Source organism: Enhydra lutris, unplaced genomic scaffold, assembly GCF_002288905.1.
Source record: "Enhydra lutris kenyoni isolate GAN:26980312 unplaced genomic scaffold, ASM228890v2 scaffoldscaffold1, whole genome shotgun sequence".
Taxonomy (NCBI): Eukaryota; Metazoa; Chordata; class Mammalia; order Carnivora; family Mustelidae; genus Enhydra; species Enhydra lutris.
This window is the reverse complement of record NW_019154085.1, coordinates 56,856,545-56,870,861: the sequence shown is the minus strand read 5'-3', so window position 1 is coordinate 56,870,861 and position 14,317 is coordinate 56,856,545. Positions and strand designations below refer to the sequence as shown.

At 35.5% G+C, this 14,317-nt stretch overlaps 1 protein-coding gene across 7 annotated transcripts in view; it reads left to right on the top strand.

Annotated features, from left to right (window-relative positions):
* The window catches only part of LOC111143279 (bromodomain adjacent to zinc finger domain 2B), a 313,123-nt gene extending 298,806 nt beyond the window's left edge, over nucleotides 1-14,317 (top strand). For all 7 annotated transcript variants that reach the window (XM_022496948.1, XM_022496939.1, XM_022496956.1 and 4 more), the window contains 4 exons: nucleotides 1,939-2,085; nucleotides 9,695-9,960; nucleotides 10,432-10,575; nucleotides 13,794-14,317. In XM_022496948.1, coding sequence (XP_022352656.1) covers nucleotides 1,939-2,085; nucleotides 9,695-9,960; nucleotides 10,432-10,575; nucleotides 13,794-13,947 — 711 coding nt within the window. In that variant the 3' untranslated portion in view covers nucleotides 13,948-14,317. The remainder of the gene's footprint in view (nucleotides 1-1,938; nucleotides 2,086-9,694; nucleotides 9,961-10,431; nucleotides 10,576-13,793) is intronic.

Sequence of the window (14,317 nt, the reverse complement as noted above, 5' to 3'; positions counted from 1 at the left end):
TAATATTTAATAGTACATTATTTGCTATGAAACTATCTTGAAAAGAAGGCATAGTTTCGAAATCAAAGATTAATGAGCACTTTTTACCCTTTAACTAGAAATGTAATTGTGCCTAAAATAATCCTCATAACAAGTCCTAATAGAATGTTAAAGTATTCAATGCCTTTAGAAATACCCTCTTTGCCAGAGACCAGGCTTATCATGGAAAGAAAGAGCTGTCTTAATTTGCCTCCCGATAATTCTCTGCCCACAGTGTGCTTTATATTGTTGTTAATGTTAAACATAGGCAACATCCACTGTTTTATGCTCTACACTTGCTCTAACATGTTACGAGCTGTTGCTGTGACTCTTTGAAAGTGTTATAAGCTTGATACTTGTCGCCCTTTTTTAATAAGTATCAGAAAAGAATTTTACTCTTAAATCATAAATGTGAGATGTCAGAGAGACTTTATAGTATTTCTAGTTATCTGTTATAAAAAGTAGAATTTACTTACTGTTCATGAAACTAATTTTAACTTTTATTGTCGTAGGGATTTAATTATAACCTTCTAAATGTTAATTCTCAATATTTTTACAATAGAAGTTTTAAAGATATAACTTAAATTTGGAGAAATAATATCATGTTAAAGTACTTAGTGATGTGGTATTAGGAATGATCAGAAAATACTTACTGTTAGAATGGCAGACTCTGCTGCTTTTGCTCTTAGTACACATGACAGTTTTAGTATTATGTATATTACATACACTTGATAGATACTTAAGATGAATAGTGTGTATCTACCATTTTGATAAGATTTTTAAGCTGCCATTGATGTACATATTGAGTTATATAAGACTGTTTTAGACTTTCCCAGATTAAGATTTAATGTTGTATTGAAAGTTTTAACAATTAAGTTTGAAAAGTTAAGCTATTTTGTTTTTAAGTGTATAAATATATACCTTTCAATTAGTGTAAGTGGTTTATAGTTTAAATGTTTTGCTTTTTCAAAATATTGATTACAAGTCATTTTCTACTGTGGCAGTATAAGCTAAATGTCAACACAGGGTTAGTATCGACCATTTTTTTAAAGCTTTCTTGAAAGTTTTTCTTTTCTAACTTTGTTTCTTTCCTGTTGTGAAACTGGTTATGCAGAGTATGTATACATGGAGGGAGGGGAATCTCCTTAACAGATTTTAAAGTTCTTAATGGTATTAGAAACTTTTTCACAGAGAAGAAATAATTTTATTTTTAGTTCTACAAAATAAGTTATGACTAATTAAATTCTTTTATTTAATTTATTATTACCAGTTTTTTTTCTCCTTAGAAATCATTTTGTAGGATTCATTTTCTGCACTTGTGACACTTGGTTGATTTAGGTTGAATTCCAAAGTTTTTTTGGTTTGGACATTTTTTTTAAATCAATCTCAAAAAGTAGATGGATAATTTAGTCAAAATATAGTGTCATCTTTTTACTATTATATATAATTTTGATACTAATACAAGTTTCCTCATTTTGATCTTAAAAATTACTCTAACTCTTACTTATTTCTTTCTCAGGATATCATGAGGATGCTAAGATAAGCAAAAGATGAAATACCTTAAAAAATTAAAACACCATGTATTAAAGCTACTCATTGCTTTATGTGCTCTAATGTCACGTTAATGATTTCATATGTTAATGTGTACATGCTTCTGAAGTGTGTGCAGGCATTCAACCTCTAGCTTTGTTCTTTGCAGTCTACCTGAAATGTGCATTTTCCCCAATTGAACTGCTCACCCCGTCATGTGGTCCATATCTGTGTAATGAGAGATACATAGATGTGTATGGCTACTGTATATTTGTTAGCAAGCGGAATGTTTGTTACTAATATAAATTAGGAATTACGGTGTGTTTAATATCCCAATAACTATTCTTCACAGCAGCGAGCTAATTTTAAATGATTTCTCATATATTATAGTACTGCCAGATCTGTCGAAAGGGAGATAATGAAGAACTGCTTCTCCTTTGTGACGGCTGTGACAAAGGCTGTCATACATACTGCCACAGACCCAAAATTACCACTATACCAGATGGGGACTGGTTTTGTCCAGCTTGCATTGCTAAGGTGAGACTGAGCTAACACTAAACTTTTTAATTGCCAGATCAAAATGCAGAGCTATATGGGGATTTTTTAAAAGATGTAATTCACAGGCCATAAAAATCTCCTTTTTAGGGGCACCTGGGTGGCTCAGTGGTTTAAAGCCTCTGCCTTCGACTCAGGTCATGATCCCAGGGTCCTGGGATCGAGCCCCGCATCGGGCTCTCTGCTCAGCGGGGAGTCTGCTTCCCTCTCTCTCTCTCTGCCTGCCTCTCTGTCTGTCAAATAAATAAATAAAATCTTAAAAAAAAAAAAAATCCCCTTTTTAAAGTGTACAACTCAGTGGTTTTACAATATTCCCAAAGTTGTACAACCATCACCACTATTAAATTCCACAACAAATTTTTCACGACCCCAGCAGAGAGTCTTTGTACCATCATCTATCATTCCCCATTCCCTGTCTCCCCTTAGCCTCTGACAACCATTAGTCTACTTTCTGTCTCGATGGATTTACCTAGTCCAGTTGTTACATATAAATCATATCATACAATATGCTGCCTTTTGTGTTAGACTTCTTTCACCTAGCACAATATTTCCAGGTTCATTCATGTTCTAGCATGTATTAGTCCTTCCTTTTTATAGTCAAATGATATTCCATTCTTTCAATATAACATATTTTGTTTATCCATTCTTCCATTGATAGACATTTGAGTTGTTTCCATATTTTGGGTATTATGAATAATGCTGCTGAGAAACACTCATACATAAGTTTTTGTATGAATAAATGTTTTCACTCATCTTGGGTATACACCTAGGAGTTAAATTGCTAGACAAATGGTAATAATCATATGTGTTTTAAGTCACTTTCTGGTCACTTTTAAATTAGAAACCTGTGGACACTCATAATGATTGATTAAAGAGAAGCAATATGATCATAGCATTAGAAAGTAAAGAGTAAGAAATGTGAAAGGGTCAGCATGTGTTGAGGGCCAGAGTCTTTGTTAGGTGTTTCCTAAGTTAGTCACTCCCTTCCATGTTTAATCTCTTGGCCAATAACTACCATTAATTATTACCAGTAACTGCCATGTCTCCATGAACTAAATTCCAAATATCCATCTATTCACTACCTCTTTTCTTTTGGTCTACCCCCTTTCACACTCTAACTCCAACAATTCTTTGAACTCTAGTCCATTTATCTGAAAACTTTCTCACTGTCCCTCTCGCCTTTCATGTCCTCTCTTTTCTCCTAACCTTGCTGGTAGTGTGTCAACATTTCATTGTCATAATCCTTGGATTCACCTTTATCCCCTTTGCCTCTCTCTCTCACTTGGGAAAACCATCATTCTGATTAATCCAACTCTTGACTTCCCGGCACCTATACTTTTATATCTGAATGTGGTTGGAGAAAATACCCAGCCCTTTAAATTTGAGGCATTAAGATGGTCTTTTATGGTCCTGATAACTTACCTCCAACTCTGTCTCCATCCTTATTCTCAGCTGATGACCTTTCTCCCATTTCCCTGTGAAAATAGAAGGCACCAGAAGAAAATATTATAAGAATTTGCCACCACATGCACCATCCTTCCTGTGTCTGTGCTCACATACTCGACCTTCCCTCCTATGAACTGCTAGTGGCTCTGACAAACTCAGTTCCCAGACTTATGCCTCAGAACCCACCCCTCTCACCTTCTTAGTGTGATTCCAAGAGTTCTTTTTTCAGCATCATCTGTGTTTCCTTCTCCCCTGGGTTCTTCTCATCAGCCCACTAACATGCTCCTACTCCTTCCATCGTGAGAGAACTAAATAAACAAAAACCCTCTTCTGGGCTCACTTCTTCCTTGATTCACCTCCCCCTTTCTTCCCTTCCCTTTAGAGAAGAACTCGTGGGAAGTTTTCTGTTCTAGTTCTCTGATTTTTCTCCTCCAAATTACTCCTGGACTCACTCCAGTCAGATTTTCACCTCCATGGATTCTCCAAAATTGCTCTTATCATGACCACAAATGACTTCCACATTGCTTAATTCAGTGATCAGTACTTAGGCCTCATCTAACCTATTAGGTTTATTTGATAGAGTGGAACATTTCCTCTCCCTGAAACCCTGTTTCCACTTGACTTCTAGGATACCATACTTACCTGGTTGTCTTGTCTTCCTGCCTTTGCCCTTTTTCAGTCCCTTTGCTGATTTTTCTTACCTCTCTGATCTCTTAACATTGGAGCAGCTTCCTTAGCTTCAGGGTTTTCTGTAAAAATGAGATAGTATTTAATTCCTAGGGGGGTTTTTTTTGTGTGTGTTTTTTTTTAAGACTTTATTTATTTAGGGGTGCCTGGGTGGCTCAGTGGGTTAAAGCCTCTGCCTTCAGCTCGAGTCATGATCTCAGGGTCCTTGGATCAAGCCCCGCATTGGGCTCTCTGCTTAGCAGGGAGCCTGCTTCCTCCTCTTTCTCTCTCTCTGCCTGCCTCTCTGCCTACTTGTGATCTCTACCTGTCAAATAAATAAATAAATAAAATCTTAAAAATAAAAAAGATTTGATTTATTTATTAGAGAGAGGGCACTCGTGTGCATGCAAGAAGAGGAAGGGCCAAGGGAGGAGGGAAAGAATCTCAGCAGGCTCCTGGCAAAGCACGGAGCCCAACTCAGGGCTCAATCCCATGAGCCTGAGATCATGACCTGAACTGAAACCAAGAGTTGGACGCTCAACCATCTGAATCACCAGGTGTTCCTAAATTGTAAAGATTTTTGAAGATTAAATATGGTCATGTGTGTGAGAATTTTTATGACTTCAAAATTCTGTGACATGTATATCTTAATACTTTATTATATTTTATTTATATTTATAATATATTTTATAATTTTTATTTTTATAATCTATTTGTATTTTGTAAGATAGCAGAGGGTCCCACATGGCATTATATTCACTAATAATCTCTTTTTAATTTTTCATTACTTGATTATTTTGTCATATCTAATTCAGTAATAATTTTCACTGGTTGTACGTAAATTATCTTTAAGCTCCTTAACTATCAAGTTATAGAAATTTCCTCTAATGCTTTGTTAATTACTCAATTAACAGACTATAGGAGGTAGACTATAGGAGGTTTGATTTTCAGTAAATTTGCTTAAAATAGAATTTTGGCTATCTGTCATTCAAGGAGTGGACTAGGAGATGTATGATCTATGATCTAATCCAAGTGCTTTATGTAGTGCAGATTTCTAAGCCTCTGCTCTCTGGTTTTTAAATGTAGCGAATTGGGCATTACGTTTCTTATAGCAATAAATATTAAACATTTAGAGGTAATGTTTTTAAACTGTCTTCAGTTAATTCAGTTTTTATAAGTATTTATACTATATTGCTCTCAAATGGCCATTTATGCATATATCATTGTAAGTATTTTTACTCTGTGTATATGTATGTGCATGCCATTATATATACATGCAGTTTATTATATCTATATTTATTAAATTTATAGATGTATTTGTTTTTATATATATCTCACTGGATCATAGAATCAAAAAGACATATGCATATGTCTAGATATATATATCTACACATACACATATTTATATATCTTCATAGACACATGTACGTGAGGTTTCAAACTCCAATACCTATAAAAGCCAGGCAAATAACACAGAAGAGTTGGGTCTGTGGCAAATAGGAAAGTTATGCCTGAATTTAAATATAACAGTCATTACTCAACTCCAGCCAGTTGTTGTCATGTAGACATGTGGGCCCGACATTCCAGGATCTACCAGTATTTCAAGATTATGGATTTTTATGCATATCCTCCCAAATGTTTAGTGTTGGCAAAAAACTCAAGACTTTTTACAAGTATTATGTGAGCCAAACAGCAACACATTCTGTGGGCTGTTTACAGCCTGTAAGCCACCAAGTCACAAACTTCTGATATATAAATATATAAACAACAGAAATGTGCCCTTGTATGTGTTATCTGCTGGTTCTGCTTTAGACATACTGAAGATCCTTTTAGAATTTTGGTTATAAGAGGATAGAGAAGAAGGGTAGGGATTGGGGTATCTCTTGTGCCTGAACAAAGTAAATCAGGTAACAGAATAACTGTATAAAAACTTGCATTTGGGGGTGCCTGGGTGGCTCATTCGGTTAAGCAGTTAAGCAGAGCCTTCAGCTCTGGTCATGATCTCTAGGTGCTGCGATCAAGCCCCGCATTTAGCTCCCTGCTTGGCAGGGAATCTGCTTCAGTCTCTCTTTCTCTCCCTCTGTCCCTAGACCCTGCTTGTGTTTTCTCTCTCTCTCTTTCTCTCCTTCTCTCTCAGATAAATAGGTAAAATCTTAAAAAGAAAAAAAAAAAAGCTTGCTTTTACAAGTATGTGAATGTGGGGGCGTCTGGCTGGCTCAGTCAGTGGAGCATGTGACTCTTGATCTTGGGTTTGTGAGTTTGAGCCCTACAGTGGACATAGAGATTACTTAAAAAATAAAGTCTTAAAAAAAGCAGTATGAGTATGTATACAGTGTAATGAGACAAGCTGATAAACATTATTTAGTAAAGAAATATATAAACTTCGGTGTTTTTTTGAAACACTAAAAGTTCTTTTGATTCTGTAATTTAAATTTCATGTTTCCTGCTGTTGTTGTAAGTTTGTTAGAAAATGATCCCAAGTAATAATTTAGCTCACATAAGGAATAGAAGTTTTGGCCTCTTATTTTTTTTTTTTTTAAAGATTTTTTTTTTTATTTATTTGTCAGAGAGAGAGGGAGAGAGAGCAAGCACAGGCAGACAGAATGGCAGGCAGAGGCAGAGGGAGAAGCAGGCTCCCCGCCAAGCAAGGAGCCCGATGTGGGACTCGATCCCAGGACGCTGGGATCATGACCTGAGCCGAAGGCAGCTGCTTAACCAACTGAGCCACCCAGGCGTCCCTTGGCCTCTTATTCATGAAATTTTATTCTTTTTTTTTTTTAAGATTTTATTTATTTACTTGACAGAGATCACAAGTAGGCAGAGAGGCAGGCAGAGAGAGAGGAGGAAGCAGGCTCTCCGCAGAGCAGACCCTGGGATCATGACCTGAGCTGAAGGCAGAGGCTTTAACCCACTGAGCCACCCAGGCACCCCTGAAATTTTATTCTTTTTAAGTAATATAATTATTCAATCTAATTTAATTTAGTCTTCATTAAATGGAGTTTTTCCTCATTATATTAAGCATTCTCTTTCTCCTTTTTTATGACTTCAGAGTGATAGAAGTTTAGTGTAATATGAAAACTCAGAGTATCAAATATTAGTGAGTAAAAATTAATAAACTATGGAAAAGAGACTTAGTAAAACATTTTAATTATTTGAGTTAGTGACAAGGGGGAGTGATTCTTTGATATGATATAGGGAAGGTATTAGATTTACAGTTTGCCTTATTATTTCAGGAAATTAAAATACCTCCTTAACTATATGTTTAGCCTCCCAATAAAAAAATAATAGTGATTTTAATTGCTTGTGGGCAATTATTTAAAAATATTACCAGAAAAGTTCATGAAATCCTTGAAGAAATTATGAAATACTCCAAAGAAATGTTTTCAGCCAAATTTATTTCAAGAATACAGCCAGCTTTAATCAGGGAAATACAAATCAAAACCACAATGAGATACCTCATACCAGTCAAAATGGCTAACATTAACAAGTCAGGAAACGACAGATGCTAGCGAGGATGCGAAGAAGGGGGACAACACCTACACTGTTGGTGGGAATGCATGCTGGTGCAACCACTCTGGAAAACAGTATGGAGGTTCTTCCACATTCCTCCAAATACCACATTACTGGGTATTTACCCTAAAGATACAAAGGTAGTGATCTGAAGGGGCACGTGCACCTGAATGTTTGTAGCAGCAATGTCCACAATAGCCAAACTATGGAAAGAACCTAGATGTCCATCAACAGATGAATGGATAAAGAAGAGGTGGTATATATATACAATGAACACTATGCAGCCATCAAAAGAAATGAAATCTTGCCATTTGCAACTATGTGGATGGAACTAGAGGGTATTGTGCTGAGCGAAATAAGTCAATCAGAGAAAGACAGTTATCATATGATCTCCCTGATATGAGGAATTTGAGAGGCAACGTGGGGAGTTTGGGGGGTGAGGAAGGAAAAAATGAAACAAGATGGGATCGGGAGGGAGACAAACCATAAGAGACCCTTAATCTCACAAAACAAACTGAGGGTTGTCGGGGGAAGAGGAGTAGGGAGAGAGTGGTTGGGTTATGGACATTGGGGAGGGTATGTGCTATGGTGAGTGCTATGAAGTGTGTAAGCCTGACGATTCACAGACCTGTACCCCTAGGGCTAATAATACATTGTATGTTAATAAAAAATGAAAAATTAAAAAAAAAATAACACAGCCAACTTTAGATTGTGGCTGGACTGAATATCTGATACTGCAGTTTGATTTTTTTAACAGTCTGCATAAGAGAAGAAAAAAATTTTTTAAAGATGTATTTATTTACTTTAGAAAGAGAGCAACACAGGCACACGTACACGGTGGGGAGGGGCAGAGAGAGTATTAGGCCGACTCCACGCTGAGCCTGCAGCCTCAGTATAGGGCATGGAGCCAGTGGCAGGGCTCAGTCTCACAACCTGGAGACCACCACGCTAGCTGAAACCAAGAGTCTGGTTTTTAATTGACTGCACTACCCAGGTGCCCCAAGAAGAAAAATTTTTTAAAAGAGGGTTAGCACTATTCTGGAAATGCGTATCTCTCTTCTATGATCTATTATATTTATTATAACATTCAACTCTCAAAGTACAGACTTATTTCCCTATTTCTGAATGGGGGAGGAGGGCTCATTGTTATTTCAGTGCGCTGACTGCAAGTTGTAGTTACCTTGAGTAAGGCTACATTGAGGTGTTTGTTTGTTTTTTTTCATCTAACTTTAGAGCTAGACTGAACTTACCAGTTGTGTGGCTTATCTTTCTTATTTTACACATAAGATAGGGCCTCACAGATATTTTTGTATGAAATCCATAGCTATTTACTGACAGAGCCATAGCTAGAATTCATATCCTTTAAATATGTCTTTATTGTTTTCCTCAAAAACAGACATCTTTCACTGATTTTTCACCATTGCTTTGTTCATACCTGGGAACCACAATTTAGTGGAACTCTTTTTATAGCAAATGTTTTTTTCCTTTATCCAGTGGATTTAATCACTTAAAAAGGACTTTTTCTTGACACTTTGTGATCTATTTTTCATGTTTTGACAGTTTTTAAATTACCTCTTCAATTGTCTTATTAATAAGCTCTATATTTTTGTTTATTTTCAACTTTGTTCTTAATTGTGTTCTAAAAGATAGTCCTTTTGTACCTTTAAACTCATTTGGTTAGTGACTAAAAAGATACTGCTAAATTCTGTAGTATTGAAGATGGATTACCATGAGATCAGCATCTTCAAGTTTTAGGAATTCTTAAGATAGATTTTCATGCTTTATTAGATTTTAACCTTATGTTGTGGGAGAACAAATTAATCTCTCTTAAAAATTAAATTATCAACCTTCTAGATCAGAGAAAATATTCTTTTTGTTTGTCCTATCAGACTTTCATAATTTAGAATAATAGGAAGTCTGTAGATGGTTATTTTCCTATACCTCATTTCCTTTTTTTTTTTAAATTAAGGCAAGTGGTCAAACTCTAAAAATAAAAAAACTTCACGTCAAAGGAAAAAAGACTAATGAGTCAAAAAAAGGCAAGAAAGTAACTTTAACAGGGGATACTGAAGATGAAGACTCTGCATCTACAAATAGTTCACTAAAAAGAGGAAACAAAGACCTGAAAAAAAGAAAAATGGAGGAAAACACTTCTGTTAACTTGTCAAAACAGGAAAGTTTTACTTCTGTTAAGAAACCTAAAAGAGATGACTCCAAAGACCTCGCTCTTTGCAGGTATTATTTCAGTTTGCATGAGCAATATATTTATAACATTTTATTTGTTTAGAAACTTTCTACTATATTGAAGGTGACTTTTTGACAATTTATATAAATAGGAAAATGTGAAGTCTATAGTATAAATAAATGAATTCATCTTTTTAAATCAATTAACTTGTATTGTTTTTACCTGAAAGATTATAAAAATTAAGTTTTTAGTAAAAATAGGTACTTCTAGGGGCGCCTGGGTGGCTCAGTGGGTTAAGCCACTGCCTTCGGCTCAGGTCATGATCCCAGGATCCTGGGATCGAGCCCCGCATCGGGCTCTCTGCTCAGCAGGGAGCCTGCTTCCTCCTCTCTCTCTGCCTGCCTCTCTGCCTACTTGTGATCTCTCTCTGTCAAATAAATAAATAAAATCTTTAAAAAAAATAGGTACTTCTAAAACACAGATACTGATTTCAAACACTTTTTTTTTTTTTTTTTTTTAAGTATGATCCTTACTGAAATGGAAACTCATGAAGATGCTTGGCCTTTTCTACTTCCTGTAAACTTGAAACTTGTTCCTGGTTATAAGAAAGTTATTAAGAAGCCTATGGATTTTTCCACAATTAGAGAGAAATTAAGTAGTGGACAGTAAGTAAATAATTTCACTTCAGTATTATTGAATGCCTAATATGTGCTGGGTACTCTTCTAGTGGGCCAAAAATATATTAATTAAAGGACCTGCCTTTGGAGAGGGTATGTGTGTGTACTTTTGTGTTTAGCTAAGATAGACTGGTATGGAAGACAAGTCCATTAAAATTGTTTAAACAATTAAATAGCAGTATGATAAAGCTGCCTTTGACATTGGAAGGCTACCAAATCCAGCCTGAGAGGTAAAGAAAAATAAGAGGGAAGCCTCCCAAAGTAAGTAAATAACATAAGCTGGAGCTTATATTGTATATCAGTGGAATATTGACAATATCTCACGTGGATTTAACAAAAACTGACTGTAATTTTTTCAGATCATTACAATGTAGAGATAAAAGGTCATTGGAAATGTTAAATTAAAATTTAATTTTTTAATATTAAAAGTTAAAAGTTTTATGGGTTGCTGGAGAATCCTAAAAATGTATTTATTAAGTGTGGAAGGAAACTATTATTTTCTCCTCTCTACCATATCCTCTTTGTGATCCTACCTGAAGACCAAAGTGACTTCCTGGCCACAGTTACTGATATTTGTTAGGTAAAATTAAACTCCTATCAGAATAGCAGCTGTTAATGGAGTTTACTTGGTTCTGAACAGTGGCCCATTTTGGAGCCCCCAAAATGAGACCATTCGCTTACAAAATAAGCTCACACAAAAGCTTTCCACATGGGAATGGCCACGTGCTGCGAGCAGTATGTGTTCTCTTCTTCCTTCTCCTCAGCTCATCTTACTCCTGATTACTGGCTTAGCTTAATGTAATCTCTGACCATAACTTCAGGCCAAGTCACAAAGAAATACGAAGAATGAAGGAACTTTGCATTCAAAGAGTATCTATAAAAGAGATTTTAATTACATTGTTGTTGTTATTGTAATTACCTTATAATGCAGTATGTTATCTAGTTCCTCCTGGATGTTCTTTTGGTGAAAATCACTGTGCTCCTTTATTTACATTCAATTTCTAAGAGTTGAGTAGAACTTAACTCATAACAATCAGTGTCTGTCTCACATGTTTCAAAAGATTATGTCTGTTTTGTTTTATTTTTTAAAAAATTGCAGAAGGGACCTGCCCAAATTCGAAAACATTTAAAACCATTAAAACTATTGATTCTAATGTGATCCAAAAAGCAGTAGCTCCTGTCTAGATATGAATTAGTTCTTTTGCTTTTTCTATTAAAACATAAGATGTTTAGGTGGGTAGCATAATGGACTTTATAATCAACATGGCCAGGACAAAGACTTACACAGAAAGGCTTCACATATGTCTCTAGCTCCTAGCCGGAGGATGAACCTAAACCTCAAAATCCCCAAAATAAACATGAACACAGAGCTTAGACATTACCAAACACTGTTGTTCCATTTTGAGAATGAGTCCTGGTGAATGAAGGAAGCCAAAGCAGAGGCAAGCAGAGAGAGGGAAGCAGTTCTCTTTAATCTTTTTGTGACTTCCGCTCTGTGGGAAGCAAAATTTAGTAGATTCAAGCTCCTCTAACTTCAAGTTCTTTGATTTAACCCAAACTAATAAGCTAGAACCAGAACTCACAAACAGTATTTCAAATGTTTAAACTAGAATTTATCAAATAGAGGGGAGGAAGTAGATGCTTTAATGAATCTTTCTGGATTCCATCAGCTGTGAGAATAGTGTTTGTTTCACCTAGAATCTCACCTAGAATTCTGTCCTGGATTCTGGTCTCCTTAGCATTAATCATTAACTTTTTCTTGTAGTAAGGGCCAGTCTAAAGAGATAAATATTTATCAAAGTAACTTTTAAATATTTTATAAAGTTTATTCCCACACCTGCTGTATGATTCCATTTATATCAAACTTCCAGAACAGGCAAATCCATAGAGAAAGACCGATTAGTGGTTGCCAGGGATGGGAGAGGGAAGAATGAGAAGCAATTCCTTAATGGATATAGGGTTTCCTTTTGGGGCAATGGCAATGTTTTGCAAGTAGATAGAGGTGGTAATAGTAAATGTTGTGAATGCACTAAACGGCACTGAATTGTCCACCTTAAAATGGGTAACTCTATGTTATGTGAATTTCCCCTCATTAAAAAATAATAATTCCCAGAAGAACAGGAAAATGGGTGAGGTTACCTAAGGTCTGAATTAATTCTGTGAGCTCATTACAGATAGAGAAATGTTATTTTATTATTGCACATAGGAGAAGGAAGTGAGAAGGAGTGGAAGACTATACAAGGTATCCCATCAAGAAAGTAATTCCACTTTTACCAAGGCTCAGAGTTTCAGTGTGTAGTGTACTTCAAGGGTATTTCTAATACATAAATTATTTTAGTAGTTAGCTAACCATACATTAGAATTAATTAAATTATTTAAATTTCTAAAAGCTCTCTTTCAAAATGTATTGTTTTCACTTAGGTCGGCTTGAAAGAAACCACTCCTCTTTTACCAATGACTTTAGGCAGATTCATTCACAGTTCTGTTCTCTTTGCTCTGTTTTTACAGACAAAGATTGGGCTTATCCCACCAAAAAAGCACTGAAGCCACAGTGCTTTTTATGGAAAGGCAGGTTTTCATAATGTTGTCTCTGATAAAAGGATAGAGGGTTTTTGTTTTTTTTCTTTTGGGCCGGTTTTGGATTATCATACTCCAATGCTTAAGCGAAAGAGCACATGTGAAGAGAGAAGAACGGAAATGGGAAATGGGTAGGAATTAATATAGCAGTATATCCTGGGATGTATGTAGAAGCTACAGGACACGTGTAACATTTTTGGTGGACAAAAAGCATTTCCATTATTTCCACTGTAACTAAATAGTTTTGAATGTGGATGATAGGGTACCACAACTGGTCAGAGGAACTAATAAACCAGCCAGGTGGAATGAGTCCTGGGACAGCACACTAGGTATACAACAGGAAACTGGGTTTGGGGAAAATGCTAATTAGTTGAAATATATCTTGATCATCAGAGAGATGTGTTTTTTCCATTTAATCTTTTAAAATACTGCATGGTTCAGAACACATGCAATTTTTTTACTGTTAGTCTGTAAGAGAGTATAATGTTTTATATCAGTTTAAATGTAGTTATCTTAATCTTTTTTCTTTCAGTTTTATTTTTTCATTTTACCTTTTATTACCTCTTCGTTTGTTTTTAAAACAAAGCCACCCTATAAAAACAACCTCTAAATCTTGTGTTTTCTTTCAGATATCCAAACCTTGAAACCTTTGCTGTAGATGTCAGGCTTGTTTTTGACAACTGTGAAACATTTAATGAAGATGATTCTGATATAGGCAGAGCTGGCCACAGTATGAGGAAGTATTTTGAAAAAAAGTGGACAGATATTTTCAAAGTGAGCTGAAGTTATAATAATCTTTTTTTTTCCTTTTAAACAAGGACAAATGAGACCAGCAATGTGAACTGTATTTACATAAATGTGCAAGGCACATACATAATGACTTTTTTTTCCTTAAAATAAGTATCACAAAAAAAAAAAAAGTATCAGAAGAATGATACCATTTTTAAAGGCTTCACTCCTACAACAACCAAGGCCCTTGGTTATTGGTTTGTGTGATTTATCAGCTAATTTAGGTAGAACAGGGAAGCACACCCAAAGAATTTTCAAAGGAAAGGGTGTTATAGTGCAATAGCAATTAAAATATATCAAATCGCACTGAATATTCAACACCAGAGCTCTAATGTGGGAAATGGTTCTCCTTTCCCTCTCAATA